This window comes from Pocillopora damicornis, chromosome 8, assembly GCF_964200805.1.
Source record: "Pocillopora damicornis chromosome 8, jaPocDami1.2, whole genome shotgun sequence".
NCBI classification, from domain to species: domain Eukaryota; kingdom Metazoa; phylum Cnidaria; class Anthozoa; order Scleractinia; family Pocilloporidae; genus Pocillopora; species Pocillopora damicornis.
In genome coordinates, this window is record NC_142677.1 from 1,061,902 (window position 1) to 1,086,947 (window position 25,046).

The 25,046-nt window shown below is 38.0% G+C and overlaps 4 protein-coding genes across 5 annotated transcripts; all 4 read left to right on the top strand.

Moving 5' to 3' along the window:
• The first annotated feature begins 712 nt into the window (after window positions 1–712).
• Window positions 713–4,550, top strand: LOC149040846 (uncharacterized). Its single transcript, XM_089214587.1, has 5 exons — window positions 713–794; window positions 1,020–1,175; window positions 1,298–1,420; window positions 2,588–2,710; window positions 4,088–4,550. The coding sequence occupies exons 1-5, from the start codon at window positions 713–715 to the stop codon at window positions 4,411–4,413; spliced, it is 810 nt and encodes a 269-aa protein (XP_089070713.1). The 3' UTR covers window positions 4,414–4,550.
• A 258-nt stretch (window positions 4,551–4,808) lies between these two features.
• Window positions 4,809–5,815, top strand: LOC149040847 (uncharacterized). Its single transcript, XM_089179951.1, has 2 exons — window positions 4,809–5,215; window positions 5,559–5,815. The coding sequence occupies exons 1-2, from the start codon at window positions 4,934–4,936 to the stop codon at window positions 5,655–5,657; spliced, it is 381 nt and encodes a 126-aa protein (XP_089036077.1). The 5' UTR covers window positions 4,809–4,933; the 3' UTR covers window positions 5,658–5,815.
• A 1,455-nt stretch (window positions 5,816–7,270) lies between these two features.
• On the top strand, window positions 7,271–13,562 carry LOC149040848 (uncharacterized). Of its 2 annotated transcripts, XM_089179938.1 has the most exons (6): window positions 7,271–7,410; window positions 7,531–7,644; window positions 8,272–8,528; window positions 9,614–9,728; window positions 9,835–10,157; window positions 10,673–13,562. In XM_089179938.1, the coding sequence occupies exons 2-6, from the start codon at window positions 7,566–7,568 to the stop codon at window positions 10,859–10,861; spliced, it is 963 nt and encodes a 320-aa protein (XP_089036064.1). In that variant the 5' UTR covers window positions 7,271–7,410; window positions 7,531–7,565; the 3' UTR covers window positions 10,862–13,562. The 2 variants fall into 2 exon arrangements, with proteins under 2 accessions (XP_089036064.1, XP_089036063.1); XM_089179937.1 differs by having other exon boundaries at window positions 7,323–7,644.
• A 3,705-nt stretch (window positions 13,563–17,267) lies between these two features.
• Window positions 17,268–21,365, top strand: LOC149040849 (uncharacterized). The gene is made up of 3 exons (XM_089179952.1): window positions 17,268–17,577; window positions 18,204–19,476; window positions 19,984–21,365. The coding sequence occupies exons 2-3, from the start codon at window positions 19,195–19,197 to the stop codon at window positions 20,035–20,037; spliced, it is 336 nt and encodes a 111-aa protein (XP_089036078.1). The 5' UTR covers window positions 17,268–17,577; window positions 18,204–19,194; the 3' UTR covers window positions 20,038–21,365.
• The last annotated feature ends 3,681 nt before the right edge of the window (window positions 21,366–25,046 follow it).

The following is a 25,046-nucleotide window of genomic DNA, read 5'->3' on the forward strand; positions in this document are numbered from 1 at the left end:
GGCTGACAATTTTACCCTCTTGCACCACGCCGGACCGTAAGCCAGCTCATGCAAGTTTTTCCGGCTCTGTTCGCGTGATCGCTTACGCCCCTCACGAGAAAAGTTTTTGGAAGACTACAATGCATGGGTTCAAATTTTAACTTCAAAATGTTGTTTTAATTTTTTCATCGTGTTTTGCTTTAAAGTTTCTGTGTTTTCATAGTGTCACTGTGAGCAACCCTGATAGGTGCTTCTTTAGGACATTTACAGTTTTTTAACAAATTTAATTTTCAAGGAAACTGTTGAATTAGATTTTTCCGATAAACTTATCTTACTGCTTCTGTGTTTTAACACGTTTGAAAAAAATGTTAGTTCTGATGCTTAAATGAGAGAAATGAAAGTGGGAAAAAAGGTAGGTTGAATTCGTGGAAACGTTAAGTTATTCATAAATGATATTTACCTTTGATGTTTTTATATTTGATAGTATTTTTCCAATGTTTTTAACATGCTACAATTATCGTTTTACCCTTCGCTTTCAGAGTAAGGTAAGAAAAATTCAAATGAAATATTCCACCACATTTCAGTGAGTTAGATACATCTATGCACATAGAGGAAGATGTTTTTCGTCTTGTCACGAGCGTGGGACAAAGAAAAAAATTACCTATCATCTCTCTTATTCTATTTACAAAAACATGACGCTGTCGACATTCTAGCAGTATGCAGGACGCGCGTCATGTATGAACTTCGTAATGGGCCACGCCCACCTAAGAGTCTCTGTGGCTCAGTGGTAGAGTATCGAAGCGCGGAAACCGAAGGTCTGAGGTTCCATTCCTAATGGGAACTCAGAACTTTTTCTTTGTCCCACGCTCGTGACAGGACGAAAAACATCTTTCTCTATTTCCTTACCGAGCTCAAAATTTACTATCTCTCATTATGTTAAATATTTATTCCCATCCTGACCTTTTTCGAGAAAAAAATTTTTGTAAATTATCTTAGTAGTTATCCTACGAATTAATTTTGTAATCTATTATGTGTTGCAGCACCTCTGGGTTCCATTCTGGAATTACCAGCAATGTCTTGCCAAGAAATAAAGGCAAGTGAGGGAAAAGATGCCACAAGCAACAAGTACTGGCTGAATCCAACTGGTAATGGAAAGACAGAGTTGATGTTTTGCGATATGAACTTGGGGACTGGAGGTTAGCCTATTTCATTTTATCTCAACCTATACCTGTCAAAGATTATTATTTTTTAATTTTTTGTTTTTTTCTGTTACTTTCTATTTCATCTATTCTTTCATTATTTACCATTTATCTCCCAGACATCGATGAATGTAAGAGTGATATCTTGCTCTGTGACGTGAATGCAAACTATTCAAACACTTATGGTTCGTATAAATGCACATGTAAGGAGGGATACAATGGAACTGGACATATATGTACAGGTATGATGAACTTACTTCGTTTTAACCGCTGTTTAGGGTTAGGAACTGGCATTTTGTCAGTCGAATCCGAAAATTTTCTTGGTTGCTTCCCCGTTTTGGATTTCCTGAAAGCTTTTCTTCCAAAGATTGAGCTGAGTGTCTATCCTGGTCAGAGATACCAAATTCTTCATTATTTCATTTCGTTTGTCCTCGTCGCTTTCTCTGCTCCTCGGAAAATGTCAACCTTGTCTCTCTTTTATCTTCCCTCCGTTCATTTATTGTCTGGGTTATATAGAAACGCAAAGTGGCCATTCTCTAATTTCCTATATTGTGACCTTTCATCTCGGTCATTAAGCCCGCCGACCAAAAACTTCTCTGTGGTTGGTAAGAATATCTGCCGAGCATCGGCTGCGAGGCTCTTTCCTATACTTCTCTCACGCAAACCTTTGCTCACCTAATTGGATAAGACACTTTTCTTGAGACTTGAGACTTATGATGTCCGAGGGAGTTCTATTCTCCACAAGAGTGGATATCATTGACGAACGAGGTCTAACGCTGAGGCAGGAAAGGCAGCCACCTTTGTGACGCGAATGCCAACTGCATCAACACCAGTTGCTCTTGTAATTTTTTTGTCTCGGTCCTTAAAAACGCTTAAAACAGAACCTAACCAATATTCAGCCATCTTGACCGAACAAGTGTGGCCAATAAAAGATTTATCACATAGCAAAAATATTTCGCTTTATTAAGAATCAAGAAATACTTGTTTATTTTAAGAGATGAGAAAGAGAACCAACTGCTTTTATAGCTCAATAAACCCACGAGTTTTCTTTCCTTTGACCGTCTTCTACCGCTTTTTGCGACTCCGTCGCTGACACTGTCCGTAACTTACGACCTCCTCTGTAAGTTCGCTCCGAGCAATTTTCTTTCTTGCGCAGAATTAAACCGTGCAATCCCGAGCGGGTAGGATGGGCCCAATTTACCCTCTCAGGTAGCCAATCAGAAGACAGGATTCGCTTCAAAATGCCCAAGGGCACTGGCAGCGATATAGAAACAACTAATACTGATAGAGTCGTCAGTATTTCTCGTCAGAATTAAATTAACATGTAGTCTAAGTATTGCCAGGAGTAAATTATCCTTTATCAACCTTTAAATTGCTTTCCCTTAGCTTACGTTATCTTTTTTCTTTAGATATTGACGAGTGCGCAAATTCCAGCATCATTTGTGGTGTGAATGCGACCTGTGTAAACACAAATGGCTCTTATGGTTGTAGTTGCAAGGAAGCATCAGTTGGAGATGGTGGTGGTTGTTCAGGTAAAATAAGTTTCTTTAGGAAGGAATGAAAATTTGCTAAGAGATTGTATGCTCACTGAGTTACATCCCAACTGTCCAGGCGGCGCAGGAATTGGACCAAGGGGGCGGAGACCATGAAATGTCAATCAAAGATCACCAGCCCTCACTTCTGATGCCAAAAGAGTTTGGTAAAAACGTCTTTTTAAGGGTCTCCTCCCGGGAGAAAAAGTGATTTTCTGGCCCTGGCAGCGCGGAAATTGGGTCGAGGGGGCGCAAATCCAAAATAGTCGCCAAACAATCACTTATCTCACAAGTAAAGAGCTTTAAACTGTCTTGGTTATCCATCGCATCAATATTGGAACAAAAAGAAAGTAAACTGGAGTTTCTGAGCATAAATCTTCAGCTCATGAAACACGAATTACCGCTTCACATAACTTCAGAAAGACAGCTAGTGTTTTATAAATGAATAAAGGGGTAAGTTTCTAAAGAAATCGTGGTGTTGCGTCGGTGGGAGAGTATAGCAGGTAATTTAGTGTTAACAGCTGAGTTGAAAACGTAAATTAACCACCGTAAAGGGTAAAAAAGCGAACGTTTCTAGCGTTAGCCCTTCGCCAGAGCGATTAATGTAATTGTGGTTTGTGTGTGGGTTTATATGCAGAAACTGGAGCTACGCCAGTGATTGGAACATGGTGACGAGAAAACAGGAATAAATTAGTTGAATGAAAAGCGCTCGTTGATTCCGTGGGGATTAAGTGTGTCGATTTGGAAGATAAATTGTTGTTCTAGAGTTTTACGGCTTTCCGAACTGCCTAGATTTAAGGAAAGGCCGCAGACTGCTATATGCTGTTTAGAATGATTAGGAAGATTAAAGTCTGTAGCGACTTGGTTTGGATGCGTCCTTGTCATTTCTTTCCACGTCGCGAAGGTGTTCTCGGATTCTCGGATTCTCCCTTCGCGACTAATTTAAATCGTTAATTAAATTAATTAATTAATTTAATTAATTTATTCCTGTTTTCTTGTCACCATATTCCCACCAATTGCGTAGTTCCACTTCTTGCACATAAACCCACACACAACCCACAATTCCTCCAATCGCTCTGACGAAGGGCTAACGCTCGAAACGTCAGCTTTTTTACCCTTTACGGTGGCTAACTTACGTTTTAAACTCAGTTGTTGACACTAAATTACTTGCTAGTGTTTTACAAAGCCTAGCAAGGTTAAATAAGCAATCAATAAATCGAGAAAAGTGAATAATATATAAAATGATTAAAAAAATTACGAGGAAAAGTTTTTCCCTGCGTGCTTTGCTCCTTTTGCTGCGTATGCGATCCAAAACCAAAAGGTGAACAATGATATGGATACCTTTTCTCCACACTGATTTGGTATTTGCTGAAAAAGATGACGGATGCCGCCACATTGTTTGGAATCAACCAGAACAAGACAGAGTCATGCAAGGACACGAAATCAGGAGTGTGGAGGTTCCTCATGAGGGAAGCTGTAGAGTGATTTGTTTTCTGGAGCCTAACTGTGTGTCCATTAATGTTCGACCTACTACTCGAGGAGGGAATTACATTTGTGAGTTGAACAATGCTACGGGAGGAAATGAAAGCTCGTCTGTCCTACAAAGTAAAGAGGGTCATATCTACGTTGCTATAGAGGTACTTCGGACTGATTTCATATGGCCAAGAAAATTATTTAAGGCGTTCTTTTTAGTCGTGACGTAACCACAGTGTGGACAAAAAGTTAAGAAAGCCTATGAGGTGATTTCTACAGAATAGTCAATCGCTGATCAATCAGGCGATTCAACAGCTTATCTATTAAACGATCAATATTGCACATTGCTGCATATTGGAGGATTGATTGGTTGTAAGTAAATGGTCCAGATATAACGCACTGTTACAGTAGCTTTAAAATAAAGAAATGGACGATTATGTGAAGTACGCATAGCTATTTACAAGACACAATCCATTTTTTTCCTGACAGAATCCTTGCAGCAGCAATCCCTGTTACAACGATGGCACTTGTCAAGCTGGATACACCGATAAAGGATTTCGTTGCAAATGTCCTTCAGAGTTCACTGGTGCATACTGCAATAAAAGTAATTGAGTACAAACTGTAAAGTGGACCCAATACGGAATGTAACCATAGGGTATTCTGAGGGATAAAATTTCCGTTTTTTTTCCTTTTTTTGTTTTTAATGTAGCCTGCAGCTTAGACTTTGAAGATGGAATCGGTGGATGGGAAATGACAGGCACAGCTTTCATTTACCAGCCAACATTTGGCGACAATCCAAAGGCACGCAACAGAAAAAGCGCCCAGCAGCAAGGGAACTGGTGGATAGGGGGAGCTGAATATCGACCAAAGGAAAGCGCACCGCCCGGAAAACAACCACCGAATGCGGATTTACCCCAAGGCACTCTAACTTCCCCCTGCTTTCAGATCGTTGGCCATAACATCTCGTTTCTTATTGGTGGGGGCTGCGAGCTAAATGAAATCCGCGCGGAACTTATTGTTAAAAAAAACAAGGTAAGACTCTGATTGCGTTATGTGTTGCAATATTTCCCTTCCTGTCTTTTTTATTCGGGAGCAATGATGCAAAGTTAGTATACAACTATAGCATGAAGGCAAGAATCATGTCGATGACGATGATAATATTAACAAAAAAAACAATAAGTTAAAAGATAATTTTGAAAACAATAGAAAAAATGGAGTAAAGGTTTTGTTTTTCTGTTGCCTGTTCTTACAAATATAATCGTATCTGTTAAAAGAGGCAAAAGAGTACTAAGCCACTTAATCCAGAGACTCCTAAGAGACCATAACTTTATTCTGTCGCTAACGTCTTAAACCTTTTTCAATCGTTCGTTGTTAGGTTGTCAGAACTAAGAAAAAAAAAACTGTTCGGAGACGATGTACCGTAAGAGCTGGGACGTTGAGGAGTTCATTGGTCAATACGCTCAAGTCAGATTAGTTGACGAGAGATCAGCTGACTGGGCTCACATTAACTTTGATGACCTCAGAGGGGATGTCATTTGTCCACCTGTCTGACAAATGTTTGATCGAAAAGATTTAAGAAGACGAGGCGGAATAATACAAATGTGAAATAAAATATAATTTACTTATTATCGAGACCATTTGCCTGGTAGCGGTTTTTTTTTACTTTTAGTCATGCAATCATGTTATTATGTATTAATCTGTAAACCTTTAGAAAATTGTAAGATAATTCCTCTACATCTGTTTTTGATAGAATCTGTTTTGTGAGTACCAAACTCTGGTCATATCAAGAATCTCGTTCTGTTTTATAGAAATTTTATTTTGCCTTGGAGAAAGACACCCGGATGAAGGCCCATCAAAATCTTTAAAAAAGGCGGATTTGTCTTCCTTTTACAAGTTTTTACAAGCATATATGTTATCAATTTCCAGTTTTAAACTTCAGGGTATTATCAACTGAGTTGATAACGTAAATTGGCGACCGTAAAGAGTTTGAAAGGCTGACTTTCCGAGCGTTAGCCCTTCGTCAGAGCGATGGTTAGCTTGTTAGATTGTTAGATTATTCGCCAACAATTAAGGTTCACTCCGTTTTCAGCAACGCAATTTCGCGAGTAAACTCTCATTTCATTTCAAAAGTAGTTCATTTACATTGGATACCTTGAAGGCAAACGGATTCGTCTAATTTAGCTCGTCTTCTACCGATCGACGTTAATTTTCAAGTCCATCATGAAATTAGGAAATCGTTCCTCAGGTAACCGAAGACATTAAATTGTCAAGAGATGTTTTCTAACGGCTTTATTGAACCATGAATATTGGTTATGGTTCTGTAAAACCAATACAATAAGGAATGTCGTGCGCTAGATTATACAAACATCTATGCAAATTAATATGCTTGATGAGGGAGGGTTGAAAATAACAATGAGAGTGTATACGCTCATAACGCTTATCAGTATGGCTCGTTGAAGCAGAGAACATGAGTTGCTTCCGCAATCAGAAGAGTGACGTTTAATTTACATACAAACTAATCTCACAGTAAACGAAATGTGGCCTCACGTAAAACGCTGCGAGACACATACCTCACATTAATTTTCCGTTTATCGACTTGACAAGTTCGTGATTATGAATAACTTAACTGCCAACGTTTTGTCATCGAATTGACTTCATGTTGCGTCATTAATTAGATACTTTAGTATTTTACAAAATTTCGTTAAAAAATAAGCCTGTGCCAAAATTGTCATTGAAATAAAACGTTCCTGTTGAATAGTAGGCAATCTTCGCCATTCAGTTGCATTGAAATAGAAGCTTACTCTTTAATTTTATTAATTAATAACCGGACGTATTCAGCTTTGTTGTATGTCATCATGCCAAATGATTATATGTTTTGTTAAAATGATTCCGTATTGCTAGACACAGTTGCAGATGAGCTTGATATCCTACCTCTCACGCTGTAAAGATGACAGAAAATAGCGTTCTCGGATTCTAAAGACGTCGAATAACGGTTTGCTTGAATGGAACTATTCTGAAGGCAATAAATGTGTTTTGCTCATTGCATTGATGTGATTGGCTGAATAGTTCATGAATGGTCCCCGCTGGCGTCTTTTGTTACCCGCATCATACATAATCCACAACCGTTAAAGTAGCACCTGTCTTAGCCATTCACGACAGTTCGAACATCTTCTTAAAAACATTCTGTTGAACAAAACAACTGGAGTCTCTTCAAGTTTTGCCAACATGTACGAAAAAGCATTTAAATCCGCAACAATTTTCCGCCTTTAGCTGGGCAGACAGACTGGCTGTTGTTAAAATGATGTAAACTGTTATTTCAATGCGTGACTGGAAATCTTTTATTCTAGAACACAAGCGAACGGTGGAAACGTGCAGGCTGAGTATGGAAGCTTCCGTTTTACTTTTAAGCTTTCTCTTTCATAGCGGTATGATTATTCCGTTATCCTCTGGATGTTTCGCAGGTAAGTCGACAAAGTTTTTGAATTTGTTTTGCTAATATTCGTTTAGTTTATTCCATAGTCTGAATACCTCCTCTAAAATACAACTTCATTTTAATTTGCAAAGGATGGCCGGCTATGTCTAGTCACAGGAGAGTTCTATCGAGATTATTGTCGATTAGAATTTCTTAAAAAATACCCATTTGCGCCGCGGTTGGCGAAATCTGACGCAATGATAAAATTTCTAATAGTACTTCATTTATAATGGGATCGATTTTCAAAGAGTTGTAAATTATTTGCTTTCCTCTCTGACGGGAAACTTGCCTCTGGTTCTCACAACTTGCTTCTGTTTACGTTCAAAATCTTACAGAGATACCCGTTGAGGCAAAATCTTTCTTAAGTGAAAACTGAGAAGACCTTTCTATCTCCTAAGATACCGTAGCAGAGATAACTGTCACAGTACAAAAATAAAAAACAAAAAAAAAAAAGAAAAAAAAAAAAAAGAAAAGCACAGAAGACCATGATCCAGCGTCTCACGAGGCAAATTAACTTTTTGGGATATTTTCCTGCCATTGAAACTTCTTTCTCTAAACCAGGAAAGTACATTAACTTCATCATTTCATTCTGTTTTGTTCTTTGAATACTAAACAGGTGAAGAATGTCGATCCATTGTTTTCAAAGAACCAATACAGGACAAAGTCATAGAGAGGCACTTAATCAGGCTTGTAGAGGTACCCCACCAAGAGAACTGCAATGCACTGTGCTTTATGGAGCCCAACTGTGTGTCCATAAATTTGGGGCCTTCGCAAGGAGGGAACTACATTTGTGAGTTAAACAATGCTTCGGACGAAAGTCCAGGCTCATCCATCCTTCAGAGAAAACAAGATTATAGCCATTTAAGCATCGAGGTAAAGAGACTTATTTCAAACGGCGGACAGTTATTGTAATTTTGTCAGATTACTTCTTAAGCTGGCCTTGCAATCCTTGCATCGAATTAGGGTGATCCATTAGTATCGCACGGTGCATCACGAGAAACCTCATACACTCGATTTCGTATGAGATCAAGCGATTTTTCCAAAGGTGATAAATTACATTGTTATATAGCTAGACTGTCATTCAATAAAGCGAGCACTGTGATTGGTTGATTCTTGGTCACGTGCCCCGATCACATTCTAATGTATCTCGACCAGGATACAATTGCGCAGTTGCCCGCACGTCGAACACAACCACATGTTTTTGCCATATGATTATTTAAGGGAAAGTCTAAATATATAGCAAAGCACCATGACAGGACGGAAAACGCGTGCACTGTAAGTACCTCCCGTTGTCCCATACAAAGCCTTAGAAAAGTTTTCTAAGGCTTTGTATGGGACAACGGGAGGTACTTACAGTGCACGCATTTTCCGTCCTGTCATGTAGTGCATGGTCACTCGGGAAACTAGTTAGTTTTGTTTTCCCTCGAGTCCTGATGTTCCCCCTTCGTCTCGGGAAACATCAGGACTCTCAGGAAAACAAAAATAAATGTTTCCCTAAGGACCATACATTAAGTATCTATTGTTCCATACTCTCTACCTATCGTCCAAGTGTTTCTTTTTAAACGCTCGTTTAAAAACTACCGCAAAATGTACTGTAAACCGATAGTACCAATACGGAAATGAATGAGGTAAGATTGGCCCATCATATCTCTTAGGTGACCTATCTTTTGTATGGTAGTTCTCCAAACAGAGATTGGTAATAAACACTTAAGGAAGATTAGGAATTACTGAGAATGGGAGCTATTCTTAATAAATCAACCACTACTCGACCAACAAAATATCCAGTAAATCGATTCAGATCGATTTTCTGGTTTAATGATCAACAAGTTTAACTGATTCTAGTTTTCAATTGATCAAAAAGCCTGAGGAAGTTATCACTCCAGCAAGACTGTTCCTTTGAGAATAATTAATAACTAACCATACATATTTATAATACGCAGTCATTTTGTCTTGATTAGAATCCATGCAGCAGCAGTCCCTGTTTCAACAAAGGCACATGTCAAGCTGGATACACTGATAAAGGATTTCGTTGTAAATGTCCTTCAGGGTTCACTGGCGCATACTGCGATAAAGGTAATTGAGTGCAAAACTGTAGAGTGGACCGAATTTAACCATAAGATATTCTGGGGATGACAATTTCATTTTTTTTTTTCTTTTCCTTTTTTTGTTTTTAATGTAGCCTGCAGCTTTGACTTTGAAGATGGAATCGGCGGATGGGAAATGACAGGCAGAGCTTTCATTTACCAGCCAACATTTGGCGACAATCCAATAGAACGCGGCAGAGAAAGCGCCCAGCAGCAAGGGGACTGGTGGATAGGGGGGGCTGAGAAACGACCCAGCGAGAGCGATCCAGCAGGAAGGCAACACACAGACTCTGCCGACACCCCCCTGGGAACTCTCATTTCTCCTTGTTTCCGTATCGTTGGCAGAGATATCTCGTTTCTCATCGGTGGAGGATGCAGCATAAGTGATATTCGTGCGGAGCTTATTGTCAACAATCAGGTGAGATTATTCTCTTTGACCATTATGTTTCATTTGATTATTTTGAAACAGCCTGGGTAGATTTATCAAAGCATCAGAGATTTGGTCTTTCAAAATTGCGAAACCATTTTGAGCTCCGTGATATCCATGAGATTCGTTTAGGTTTACAATAAGCTATTTACAAGGAAAAAAAAATATATTTAGAAAAGGAAAGCCAAACGTTTTCGACATTAGATCATCATCAGGATAAATAATGGTGTTCCTGAAAATGATAATGTTGAAAACGTTCAGTTTTTGCTTTTCAAATATATTTTTGCCCTATAAATAGCTCATTTTGAATTTCCTTAAGAGAACTCGCGTCTGGCACACTTTCTTTGAACATTGTAATCAGCACATTCAATGCGGTAATGTCTTGATTTCAATAGAAAGAGGTTGCTCTTTATTTGAATTGATGTATGATACAGTCAATATATATATGTCAGCATTGATCGAAACAAAGGTTTAAAACTGTTTGCTATGTTTGTGGTTACATGCAGGTTGTCAGAAAAGAAACAGGGAACTGTAAAGAGACAATGTATCGTAAGAGCTGGGACGTAAAAGAATTCATTGGTCAATACGCCCAAGTCAGACTAGTTGATGAGAAGAATTGTTGTTGGGGTCACATCAACTTTGATGACCTTAAAGGAGATATCATTTGCCCTCACTATTTAGATAAAGACAACTGAAGGGAAAGTAAGTGCGCAATGGATAAGCGTTTTTCAGGTTTTTACGGATAGTCACCTTGTGACTATACAGTAAGGTTTAATAGCTTTTGATGTTGCATGGTTCTTTTGAGGAGCACTTGCTTTGTGTTAGCATCGATAGGCACACTCACTCTGTTTATAGGAACAGTTGAAAAGTATTATGAAACAATTTTATGCGCGTGGCAGAATATGTTATACATATCATCCACTTATTATTTTGTATTACCGCGACGTTATTAAAAATGAAAGTCTTTTGTTGTAGATGCTAGTAACCATATCATCTTAGAATGCTTCTTTTTTGCTGAAATTTCTGTTGAAGGCATGAACACTCAATGTATTTACTTTGAAAAGTCCATGGCTATAAAAACTCCCGGTAGATTTTGTTCAGGATTACAGATTGAAGTCATTTTCGAGTAAGCTTCCAAAACAGGTCCCAAAATAGCTCAATAGTTTTCCCCAAAGACCAGTATCGAAGTTACAGATATCGTGTTATTGAAACAGCCAAGGTAGACTGATCAACGTAACGTATCTGAGATTTGGTTTTTCAAAATTGCCAAACTTTTATTGCATTTTTGAATTGCAATCCATTGCAATCAGTACACGCGGTGCCATATTAGAATTGATTGCGACACAAAAAATTCCTTTCAATACAGTCATGTTACCTACGTCAGCAGTGATCGAAACAAGGGTATAAAAGTTTTTTTTGTTATTACATTAAGGTTGTCAGAAATGAGACAGGTAACTGTTCAGAGAGTATGAACCGTAAGAGCAGCAACGTAGAAGATTTAATTGGTCAACACGCTCAAGTCAGACTAGTTTATAAGAGATCTGTTAGTTGGGTTACATTAACTTTGATGGCCTTAAAGGAGATATCATTTGTCTTCGCTAACTGAGGCAGAAGTAAGGGCAAAAAGAATTAGTGGCTGTTGAAACTAACTTACCCTTCAAGTCAGGGTTTTGCAAATAGTCACCTCGGAAGTAGGTTACAACAGCTTTTGACGTTGTATAGTACTTACATTGTGCCAGCATCGAGACAATTTTATGTGCGAATGTAACAATCATGTCTTGGTTTACCGCGACAATAAGAAGTCTCTTTCTCCTAATGCTTGCAGCATATCGTTTTAAAACTCACCTTTTTTCGATGTGCAGAAATTTCTGTGGTAAGTCCTCAAGGACACTGGATATCCATTGCTGTCATAAACTCCTAGTAGATTCTATTTAGGGCTACAGAGGTCAAAATAGGTTACAATATAGTGCAATAGTTCCCCATATCATGTGAAGGCCAGTATTAAAGCCGCAAAGATCATGTTTATGTAGTGTGTAATGGGTGGTATTTCACGTTATAAAATTTTCAAAGAAATGCGCGAGCCGTGATTGGTCAGAACGAGTTCATTGTATTTCCATAGAGCACGCGCCTTACGTCACACGAGTGCACTGTTGAGATACAGTGCACGCAGCCTACGTCATCGGTACGAGCACGCAATTCACGATACATTTTATAAAAGAAATAAAAAAACTTGTTCCTGGAGCATTGTTGAGTTATATAAGCACTTGAAAATTTTTTAAGAACACTCGAGAAGTACGAGAGGCTCTCGCTTTCGGCTCGTTCTTCTCCATACTTCTCTCGTCTTCGTAAAAATTCCCGCGTGCTTATATAACCCAACAATGTACCCAGTGCGTTTTTTATTTCTTTGTTAAAAAACGAGGTTTCTCCTTTGCTCTTAGTCTTGGAAACCTGGCAAAAATTTTTTATCAGGCCATTTTAATTTCTTACACTGTGCTACTTGAACGTCTTTTCTGTTGTACTCAGTTCAACCAATAAATTGTTGAACAGCTGTAAGTTTATGGCGACTAGAGGTCTCTTCCTTGTAAGCAGAGATCTTTGATCAAAGTTGCCAAATTGTAAATACTACAGGTCTAATTGTTTCCATGGGACGAGAGCCTACTTCCAGTTTGTAATATCTTACGTTATGTGACTTTAAAATAAGGACCTTAAGCAAACCACAACGGCGACGGCAACGAGGACATAGGAAAACAAAAGATCTAGTTGGCAGAACAATAGCTCAACACGTGCGTTTTAAACTTTGTACATTTCTTAGCCGTCCCAAGTAAACAACAACGTGAAATCACTACAATTTGCGTCGTCTGCGAACCGAAACCGCGATGGCAAATTATTTTAATTTCCATTTGGAACTCAATACTTATTTTATAGTTTATGCTGAAGTTGACGGTATGGCGCCGTATGAGATGGTAAACAAATGCAGCCATTTTTGAAATTCTAATTAAAAGCAGAAATTAATTTTTTAAACGAAGTCATCCTTGGCGTTGCCGTCCTGACTGCTTACGGTCCCTATTAGATAAGCTACGCCGTAGCAAATTGTAGAAACTGATCACTTACCCGCTGAAAATCTATCAGCACTTTATTATTCATTAGCTTCAAAAAATTTCAAAGCATATAGATTTAATTTTGTCTTTTTTGTGTAAGCATAATTTTAGAAAGTATACATCACAGTTTGGTCCGTCAGTTTTAACCATGGAAACATATAATTGAAATTTTCATTTTAAATCTTATTCAGGAATATTTAATCGGAACGTGCGTGCAGAGTGTGCTATGAGTGAGGCAAAGGTTGATTTGAATACAGAAACTTTATTCTTAATAAAAATGCACATCAAAACATCGACACTTTGGACTTGTATTCTTCTGTTTCATGAGGTCGTCCCTTTACAATGACTCATCTTTCCGAACCTTATTCTATTGATCACTTTGCTTCGGAATTGAAAAATGTAATAAAACGATGGGTGAACCAAACGGTGTCCTCGTGACTTGGACCATGTAAAGACCTTTTTCAGCGTCTGTTTTTTTATGACGTCTTAAACGAAGAAAGACCCGCTAGTCACTATGAGATAAGGTCATTCTGCCACGTGAGTAATAAGATACAGGAAAAAAATTACGCGCTTCTGATTGGCTGAAAACAAGTCCATTTTTTGTAAAACGTGAACAACGTTGTAAAGCGAGTGCAAATTACAAACTGTGCCTTCACTGCCAAAATTTCGTCTGCTTGGTTTTCTGTGATGCTTTTTTCAAGGGAATAATTACCAAGTTATAGCAACACTTTTCGTTCAATTTCGTGAAAATAAGCAAAGCTTTTAAATTGCACCCACCCTCCCGGCTTCTGCAATTATGTTGTCCTAGTAAAATTTATTGGTGCTTATTGACACAAAACTGCACTCGAAATTATGTTATTGGTTAAATTGGAAACGAGGTCAAAGACGATTCTCTCTACTTCCTGTAATACGAAATTGGCTGTCTGTTTAACTTCAACTTTTCTTTTGCGGCAACATTTTTCGCTCCAGTTGTCTTTCGTCAATCAGCACGTCCATGTTGGGAACGGTGAGTTTTGGTTTCTTGTTATTCTACCCTAGTTGGAGCTCGATCTCCCAAGGAGAGACCACATATCTGACGTCGTTTCGATCAAACAAAGCATTCGGAGCCAGACTGTACTAAAACATAATTAAAAACTATTACACAAGTCTGTCGGTGTATTATGTATATTTATAAAATGATTAAAATAGTACACGCGCTCTGATTGGCCATAAAACCATTTTACATGAGCGTATGTAAACACGGTTTTCGTTTCTCTTTCATTAGTTACTTTATAAAAGAAATGTTAAATAGTTTCCGTGTTTACATAGCCTGATGTAAACACTTGGGAGGATGGGAGAACACTCGATAAGTTGGAAGCCACTCCACATCAGGCTATGTAAACACGGCAATCATTTTACATTTCTTCAGTAATAAGGTGCCGTTTAAGAGGAATTTATCACATTGCTCGAACACGGTCATAATTCTAAAAATTTAATCCAAGTTTTTTGCTAGAAACCGAAGAAGTATGAGTTAGAAAAGATTGTTGGACTTCTGTTCACTGTTCTCTCTTGAGCTCGAATTATGAATTTGATATTCCACCTGTTCGGAATATTTAGGTTCATACGCGCCATCTCATAAATCTTAATAATAAACCGTTCATGAAGCTTATTTTCAATCTTTAAATGGATAATTATCGGCCAATAAAGAGGAATCTATATAAAACCCTTTAGAAAAAGTCTCGGCACCATCAAAACGTTGCTCGGGTCATTTAAGGGGGCAGGTATTGAATTCACTCGTCACTTATGAAGATGCTAATAAGGGTTATCATTTATTGACATTTATTAAGGGATGCTTGGAAAAGCGAAACTGGAACCCATATTATGGACGCACTATACTTAAAGACGGCTGATAGGTTTTCCTATTTGATAAGGGGCTATAGTGAACTTTTTATCAACCTGTTTAAAGTAATGGTGTTCTGGTATTATCTTTAATTTACAGCGATCACAAACAGTTTAAAGGCAAATTGTCATTCACCAGGTGATATTATTTACAATTCACAATGAAAATATTATGAATATGAGGCTAATTTGCAATCATTACAGTTTATCAAAAAACAATGGCTCAAGCTGTCAGACTAGACTTTCAGTAAGGTAGGGGACTGAATTCAATTGCATATATGTATATATATATATATATATATATATATATATATACATACATACATACATACATACATATATATATATATATATAATATATATATATATATATATATACATACATACATACATACATATATATATATATATATATATATATATATATACACATATGGCGCTGTCATTGGTTGTCATATGGCGCTGTCATTGGTTGAAAGAGCGTGCTCTATGAGAGTTGAGCTAAAGCTGTCACGCCATCTGCCAACATGTACTAAGTTCGACCTTTTCCGGGACTTCTTTTTAGCTTTTTTCCGATAATTGAAAGTGAAATTTCGGAACAAGCGAGCCGGCAAGTAGCAATAGAAGAACCAAACAAAGGTTTGTAAAATTACTAGGCGCCGTAATTTACGTGAGCAGAAACGTGAGCAGAAACGAAAATCCTCAAAGGAAAAACAAAATAGACATTCCGAGTTTTAAAGATTTTCACGCTCAGTTAGATTGCAAGCTTACGTACGGAAATAAAAATCAAACACAGCTAGTAAGTAAGTAAAGTAAGTAAGTAATAACTTTATTTAACGAGGGTAAAGACATTGATTACTGGTCAGCCAGTAGTTTTCATAATGGCCCTCCTCCATACTATACACTCGTATAGTATGTAAAGTTCAGTGTTCAAATACAAAACTGAACAAAACAGAAATGATGAAAAATATAACCAAACTGGCATAGCTGTTAAAATTCATTCTAATCATGACGGTGTCTGCTCGAATATGATTATGCTGAAGTCTATCGCGGCTCGCTTATCATGGCGATCTCCGGTCATCACAGTAAAGCAAGCCTCAGTAACTACATCGGCCGCCCATCGAGTAAAAAATAAGAGCTTTCTCTGATATCCCTTCCGATGCGTTGAATGGAAAGTCACATGAGTCACTGCAGCCGAGTTTTGCCGTGCTGTCATCCCGAGCGATCTTCATGTTCCGGTGAATTCGGCTGTCGTTCATTCAAAATACACTCGCCTTGAACAGTTTGTTTTCTACCTTGTCATGTGAAAAAACTCGCGTGTTTTTATGAGCCATAATTCGGCTGAAGTTCACTGAACATTTCACTTCAAGATTCTGTATTAGAGACTTAAAAACTTCGGGCAAAAGTGTTAAATTCGACCTGCCGAACTATTTTAGTTTGTAAACTATCGCAGAATGTGAACTTAGGTGGTTTTTGAACTTTGATGGTTTGACACTTTTGACAGCTTTAGTCTTGTACAGCCAATCAGATTATTTGAACCATTCTAACAGGGATTCTGATTGGCTTATTGTAGCATGCTTTATGAGAGTATAGAGCATGCTGACGACACTGTTGTTCGCTTTGGGAATAAAATTTGTTTTGAAAATTGAAAGTAATACTCGGGGAATTTAATGGATTCTTTATTATAAAAAAATAGAGAATAGAGCCTTGACTGTGCTCTGTTCTGTTATAATGCACTTAGGAAGCGGCTAGAGCACTCAAGAAGTGGGGAGAAACACGAGACGTTGTCGAGTGTTTCTCCCTACACTTCTCTCGTGCTCTAGCCGCTTCCTGCGTGCTTTATAACAAAACAGAGCTTTAATTTCCTCTTTAAAGATTCGGGACCTTTCTTTTCACCTGTTTTGATGTAAAATTGAGGAGGAATGGCTAGAAGCCTGAATAAAATGTCTAGAAAACAATCGCTCGAGTGGTTAAAAATGTCACCGATAAACAAATTCTAAAGACTTTGAAAAACGGTTTGCTCGTATTGAACTATTCTGAAGGCAATAAAAGTGTTGACTCACTGCATTCGTGTCATTGGCTGAATAATTAATGAATGGTCCCCGCTGACATCTTTGTGATCAGTGTTGTGCGTAATCCACCATTTAAGGAGCACCTGTCTTAGCTATTAATATCAGCACGAACATCTCCTTGAGAACATTCTGTTGAACAAGCCAACTTTAAATTCACAACAATTTTTTGCCTTCGGCAGGACAGGATTGGTTGTTGTTAAAATGATGTAAACTGTTGTTTCAGCGCGTGACTGGTAATCTTTCTTCTAGAACACAAACGAATGGCGGAAACGTGCAGGCTGAGTACGGAGGCTTCCGTTTTACTTTTAAGCTTTCTCTTTCATAGCGGTATGATTATTTCGTTTTCCTCAAAATGTTCCGCAGGTAAGTCGACGAAGTTTTGAATTTGTTTTGCTGATATTCGTTCAATTTTTTTTCATAGTTTGAATACCCCAGCTAAAATAGAACTTTGCAAGTGATGGACTGGCTATGTCTGGTCACAGGAGAGTTCTATCGAACTCTGTCAACTGGAATTCTTGCAAAATACCCATTTGTGCCGCGGTTGACGCAATCTGACGCAATGACCAATTTCCAATAGTAGTTCATATACATTGGGGTCGATTTAAAAAAAGACGTAAATTATTTGCGTTCCTCTCTGACGGGTTACTCGCCTCGGGATCTCACAACTTGCTTCGGCGTACATTCAAAATCTAACGGTAAAATTACAGAGATACCCACTGAGGCAAAATCTTTTTTTGGCGAAAAAACTGAAGCAGAACTTTCAATCTCTTAGGATGCCGTAGCAAGGAAAGCTCTCACACAGTACAAAAAAACAAACAAACAAACAAAAGAAAGAAGGAAAGAAAGAAAAAGAAAAAAACCAACAGGAAACCATGATCTAGCGGCAAATTGACTTTTTGGGGATATTACCCTGCAATTGAAACCTCTTTTCCTAAACCGTACTTCAACTTCATCATTTCACTCTCTTTTGTTATTTAAATATTGAACAGGTGAAGAATGTCGATCTATTGTTTTCAAAGAACCTATAAAGAACAAAGTCTTGAAGGGGCACTTAATCAGGCTTATCCAGATACCCCACCAAGCGAACTGTAAAGTACTGTGCTATACGGAGCCCAATTGTGTGTCCATAAATTTGGGGCCTTCGCAAGGAGGGAACTACATTTGTGAGTTAAACAATGCTTCGGGCGAAAGTCCAGGCTCATCCGCCTTTCAGAGTTAACAAGATTATTCCCATTTCAGCATCGAGGTAAAGTGACTTTTTTCAGACGGCGGACAATTATGAATGGGGTTACATTGGCTCATCATATCTCTTTCGTGACCTATCTTTTGTGCAGTAGTTCTCGAAACAGAAATTGGTAATGAATACTTAAGGAAATTAGGAATCACCTTAACAAGGTAAAATACCAAAGCTAAGTTACACCAGTGGTGTTATCTGTACAATGTTAAAAAGAGAAAAATCAATGAACCCGTGGCTAAAAAGAATAGGAGCCATTCTAAAAAAAATAATCAACCACTACTCAACCAGACAAAATATTCAGTAACTCGATTGATCGATTTTCTGGTTTAATGATTAACAAAGTGTAATTGATTCTGGTCTTCAATTGATCAAAAAGCATGAAGAAGTCATCGCTCCAGCAAGACAGTGTTCCTTTGAGAATAAGTTATAACTAACCATGGATATTTATAATACGCATCATTTTTTCTTGATCAGAATCCATGCACCAGTAGTCCCTGTTTCAACAATGGCACTTGTCAAGCTGGATACACTGATAAAGGATTTCGTTTTAAATGTCCTTCAGGGTTCACTGGTGCATACTGCGATAGTGGTAATTGAATACAAAACTGTAAAGTGGACTCAATTCTGAATGTAACCATAGGATATTCTGGGGATGGCAATTTCGGGGTTTTTTTTCTTTTTCTTTTTTAGTTTTTAACGTAGCCTGCAGCTTTGACTTTGAAGATGGAATCGGCGAATGGGAAATGACAGGCAGAGCTTTCATTCATCAACCAACATTTGGTTACAATCCAGCAGCTCGCAACAGAGAAAGCGCCCAGCAACAAGGGGACTGGTGGATAGGGGGGGCTGAGAATCGACCCAGCGAGAACGATGCTCCGGCAGGACAGCACCCAGATGGGGCCGATCCACCCCAGGGAACGCTCATTTCTCCTTGTTTCCGTATCGTTGGCAGAGATATCTCGTTTCTCATCGGTGGAGGATGTACCATAAGTGATATTCGTGCGGAGCTTATTGTCAACAATCAGGTGAGATTATTCTCTTTGACCATCATGTTTCGTTTGATTACTTTGAAACAACCTGAGTTGATTTATCAAAGTATCAGAGGTTTGATCTTTCAAAATTGCGAAACCATTTTGAGCTTCGTGATATCCATGAGATTGGTTTAGGTTTACAATAAGCTATTTAGAAGGAAAAAAATATATTTTAAATAGGAAAGCCAAACGTTTTCGACATTAGATCATCATCAGGATGGTGTCCATGAAAATGATAATGTTGAGAACGTTCGGTTTTTACTTTTCAAATATATTTTTGCCCTATAAATAGCTCATTTTTAATTTCCTTAAGAGAACTCGCGTCTGGCACACTTTATTTGAACATTGCAATCAGCACATTCAATGCTGTAATGTCTTGATTTCAAGTAGAAAGAGGTTGCTCTTAATTTGAGTAAATGTATGATACAGTCATGATAGATATATCAGCATTCATCGAAACAAAGGTTTAAAACTATTTGATATGTTTGTTGTTACATTCAGGTTGTCAGAAATGAGACAGGCAACTGTTACGAGACATTCTATCGTAAGAGCTGAGATGTAAAAGAATTCATTGGACGATACGCGCAAGTCAGACTAGTTGATAGAAGATCTGGTGCTTGGGTTCACATTAATTTTGATGACCTTAGAGGAGATATCATTTGCCCTCACCATTTAGGGGAAAACAACTGAAGGGAAAGTAAGGGCACAAAGGATAAGCGTTTTTCAGGTTTTTACAGATAGTCACCTTGTGACTATACAGTAAGGGTCAACAGCTTTTGATATTGTATAGTTCTTTTGTATAACACTTGCTTTGTGCCAGTATAGATAGACACACTCACTCTGTTTATAGGAACAGTAGAAAAGTATTATGAAAAATTTTATGCGCGTGGCAGAAAATGCTATAATCATATCATCCACTTATTATATTGGATTACCGCGACAAAATGAAAGTCTTTGCTGTAGATGCTAGCAATCATATCATATTAAAATGCCTCTTTATTATTGTAATTTCTGTTGAAGGTCTTTATGAACACTCAATGTTCACTTTGAAAAACTCATAGCTGTAAAAATTTCCTGATAGATTTTGTTCAGGATTACAGATTGAAGTCATTTTCCAAAATACTGCAATAGTTTTCTGTAATTAAACACCAGTATCGAAGTTACAGAAATTATGTTATGGAAATAGCTTAGGTAGATTGATCAACGTTTCTGAGATTTAGCTTTTCAAAATTGCGAAACTTATACCGCATTTTTTAAGTGCAATCCATTGCAATCAACACACGCAATGCCATATTAGAACTGATGGCGACACAAAAAATTCCTTTTAATACAGTCATGCTACCTACGTCAGCATCGATCGAAACATGGGATTTTGAAAAAGATTTTGTGTTTGTGTCATTACATTAAGGTTGTCAGAAATGAGTCAGGTAACTGTTCGGAGACTACGTACCATAAGAGCTGGAACGTAAAAGAGTTCATTGGTCAATATGCCCAAATCAGACTAGTTGATAAAAGATCTGTTAATTGGGGTCACAATGACTTTTATGACCTTAAATGAGATATCATTTGTCCTCGCTAACTGAAGTAGAAGTGAAGGCAAAAAGGATTAACGGCTGTTGAACCAACTTACCCCTTCAAGTCAGGATTTTGCACGTAGTCACCTTGAAAGAAGGTTATAACAGCTTTTGACGTTTTATAGTACTTGCTTTGTGCCAGCATTGAGACAATTTTATGTGCGAGACAGAACATTTCATAATCATGTCTTCCGATCGTTTGGATTGGAAAACATGATTGTAATTGTTTTACCGTGACAATAAGAAGTATCTTACTTTATATCTTAGCAGTCATATCGTATTAAAACCCACCTTTTTTGTGTGTAGAAATTTCTTGGCTGAGTATTTAAGGACACTGGATATCCATCGCTTTGAAAAAACCCCCATTAGATTCTATTTAGGGCTATAGAGGTCAAAAAAGGTTGTGATATATTGTAACAGTTCCCCTTATCGTGCGAAAGCCAGTATCAAAGCCACACAGATCATGTTAATGCAGTATGTAATGGGTAGTATTTCACACTGAAAAAGAGGTTCTCCCTTTGTTCTTAGTCTTGGAAACCTCGCAAGATCTTGTATCGGACCATTTTGATATTTTACATTTTGTTACTTTTACCCTCCTTTCTGTTGTACTCAGTTCAAACAATGAAATGTTGCGCAGCTGTAAGTTTATGGCGACTAGAGGTCTCTTCCTTGTAAGCAAAATTCTTGGATCAAAGTTGCTTAATTGTAAATACTAGAATTTTAAATGTTTCAATGGGACGAGAACCTACTTCCAGTTATTAGTAATATCTTAAGTTACGTGATTTTAAAACAGCTCAGTCTGGCGGGAGTCAAACAAACCTGACACAAGTGGTGCAGTTCTGGAATGAAGAGAAACAAATGTGGGGGTACCCAATAGGATTTTCGGGATCCGTAATTGGGCTTATTTAAAGTCAGGGATCCGGGAATTTAAAGTAAAAACGGAGCGAGATGCGGGATTGTTTTTACAAACGGGGCACGGGAATCGGCGATTTTGATGAGCGGGATTTGGGAAATAATCACTTCAACGAACTGAGAACCGGGATGTCCGTTGACGAGAATTTATGAAGAAATTGATCTTCTCAGTCCACGAAAAGCACCAGGCGAACAGGCTCTCTAGCATTCAGGAGGCGGTCGGGCTGTTCTGCGACACTCTTCAATTATTGCGCGGCAATGAAAAGTATATCAGAAGCGAAGTTGCCAATTAACCAAAAATCCTCAATGTCCCGCAGGGTAGCAAGGTATCTATGACTGCTGCGTCAGTTGAAATGCTTAACGGCCTTGAGAAGCCTCCAGCAAGTCTCAGAATTATGTCTTTATATGCCCAGCCTATATGCCTATATATATGCCCAGCAATTCAACCGTTACCACCTCTAAAGGTGACACCACAGAGCATACAGAAAATGAGGGACTGGGCGTAAACATTTGTTGTAGCAGAGCGTCAGTGCCCTTTCAGACAGGAAACAAAGACGGAAAGAGTTGGAACTCTCCCATAAGTACCTCTATTAGAGAGAAATTTAGCCGAGCAAACCGGTCACTCTCGAACGCTTTGACTTCGAGGAGCAGCAAGAAAACAGCGGGAAACAAGCCGAAGAGGAAGATGGAATATTAGAGTACGATTCCCCGTGTGATGATGGTGACAGTCCATCTTTGGAACTAGAAGCTGATTTTCATCTCGGAAGAGGTTCCCGCCTCCCAAGATGTATTCGCTTCAACAGCAGAATTGTGTTCAATGAAGTTTTCTTTATCTCCCTTCTTATGAAACTATGAGATTGCGGCCGTCATCTTTTGTGTCCTATGCACTTGTTGACATTCTCATTCGTTTCTTTGATACCAACCTGTCCGTATTAACACGTTCGTCCGTGATCGAAGTTTAACGGAAGGAAGTCTTTACCTTGACTAGCGTACGTTATTCCTGCAAAACTTCAAAAACTTCTAAAATAAAATATATCATTATTTTGATGAAAAGAGGTAAACCTACGCCTTACGGTGACCATAGACTTCAACGGATCAATGCTGGTTGAGAAAATTATCTCCTACCGAAATGGGCCTCCCAAGTTTAGAAATGGAGTAAGACAAAACTGTATGATCGGGATCGGAATTGGCTGGCATAAACCGTTGGGATTACGGAAATGAGAAAAAAATTTTTTTATTCAGGATCGTGGGATTAAAGAACCCTATTGGAGACGCTCAAATTTGTTTTGTCTACAAAGTTGGAAAACGAACGGTGATTCGCGGAGTGAAGTTAATTCCATTAAAACTTCTCTATAAATTTACACAATGGAAAATACTTTATCACTTTATCTTGTTTCCCTCTTTGTTAATGTTCTCATTTGGGTCTTGCGGTTCTTAACATTAGGTGAGCTACGTCGTAGCAAATTGAAGAAACTGATCACTTACCCGCTGAAAATCTATCAGCTCTTTATTATTTATTAGCTTAAAAAGTAAAAATATGTTTAATTTTATCTTTTTGTGTAAACATAATTTTAGAACGAGTCTCGTTTCGTGAAACGAGCCTCGCTTTGACTCGCTTCGATTCTCTCGAACAAACGAGTCTCGTTGAAAATCGTTTATCGAGTGACTCATAAATCGTGACGATTAAAAATCGAGTGGTTTCCCAGAAACCGTGAGTGATCCTTTAATTTTAGCTTTTTGTGTAAACATAATTTTAGAATGTGTACATCACAGTTTGGACAATCGTTTTCAACCATGGAAACATATAATTGAAATTTTCACTTTAAATCTTTTTCAGGAGTATTTGCTTGGAACGTGCGTGCACAGAGTGTGCTATGAGTGAGGCAAAGGTTAATTCGAATAAAGAAACTTTATTTTTAATAAAAATACACTCCAATGACGCATCTTTCCGAACCTTACTCTATTGATCGCTTTGCTTCGGAATTGAAAAAAGGTAATAAAACGATGTGTTAACCAAACAGCGTCTTCGTGACTTGGGCGATGTAAAGACCTTTTTCAGCGTGTTTTTTTTTTTATGACGTCTTAAAGTCATTCTGCCACGTGAGTAATAAGATACACGAAAAAATATCGCACGTCTGATCGACTGAAAACGAGTACATTTTTTGATGTAAAACGTTAACAACGCCGTAAAACGAGTGCAAATTACAAACTGTGCGTGCACTGTCAATATGTCGTCTGCTTGGTTTTCTGTGATGCTTTTTTCAAGGGAATAATTACCAAGTTAAAGCAACACTTTTCGTGCAATTTGGTGAAAATAAGCAAAGCCTATAAATTGCACCCGCCCTCCGGGCTTCTGAAATTATGTTGTACTAGAAACATTTATTAGTGCTTATTGACACAAAACTGCACTCGAAATTATGTTATTGGTTAAACTGGAAACGAGGTCAAAGACGATCCCCTCTACTCCTTGTAATACGAAATTGGCTGTCTGTTTAACTTCAACTTTTCTTTTGTCGCAACATTTTTCGCTCCAGTTGTCTTTCGTCAATCAGCACGTCCATGTTGGGAACGGTGAGTTTTGTTTTCTTGTTATTCTACCGCAGTTTGAGCTCGATCTCCCAAGGAGATTCTACATATCTGACAACGTTTCGAGCATTCGGAGTCAGACTGTACTAAAACATAATTAAAAACAATTACTCAAGTCAGTCGGTGTATTATTTATATGTAATAAGGTGCCGTTTAAGAGGAATTTATCACATTGCTCGAACACGGTCATAATTCTGAGAACTTAATCCAAGTTTTTGCTAGAAACCAAAGAAGTATTTCTTGAGTAAAAGAAAGATTTTTAGACTTCTGTTCACTGTTCTCTCTTGAGCTCTAATTATGAATTTGATATTCCACCTGTTCGGAAAATTTAGGTTTATACGCGCCATCTCATAAATCTCAATAACAAACCGTTTATGATCGTTAAATGGAGAATTATCGGCTAATATAGAGGAATCTATATTAGCCGATAATTTGCTCTCATAGAATTATTCTGAAGGTAATAAAATTGTTTACTCATTGCCTTCGTGTGAT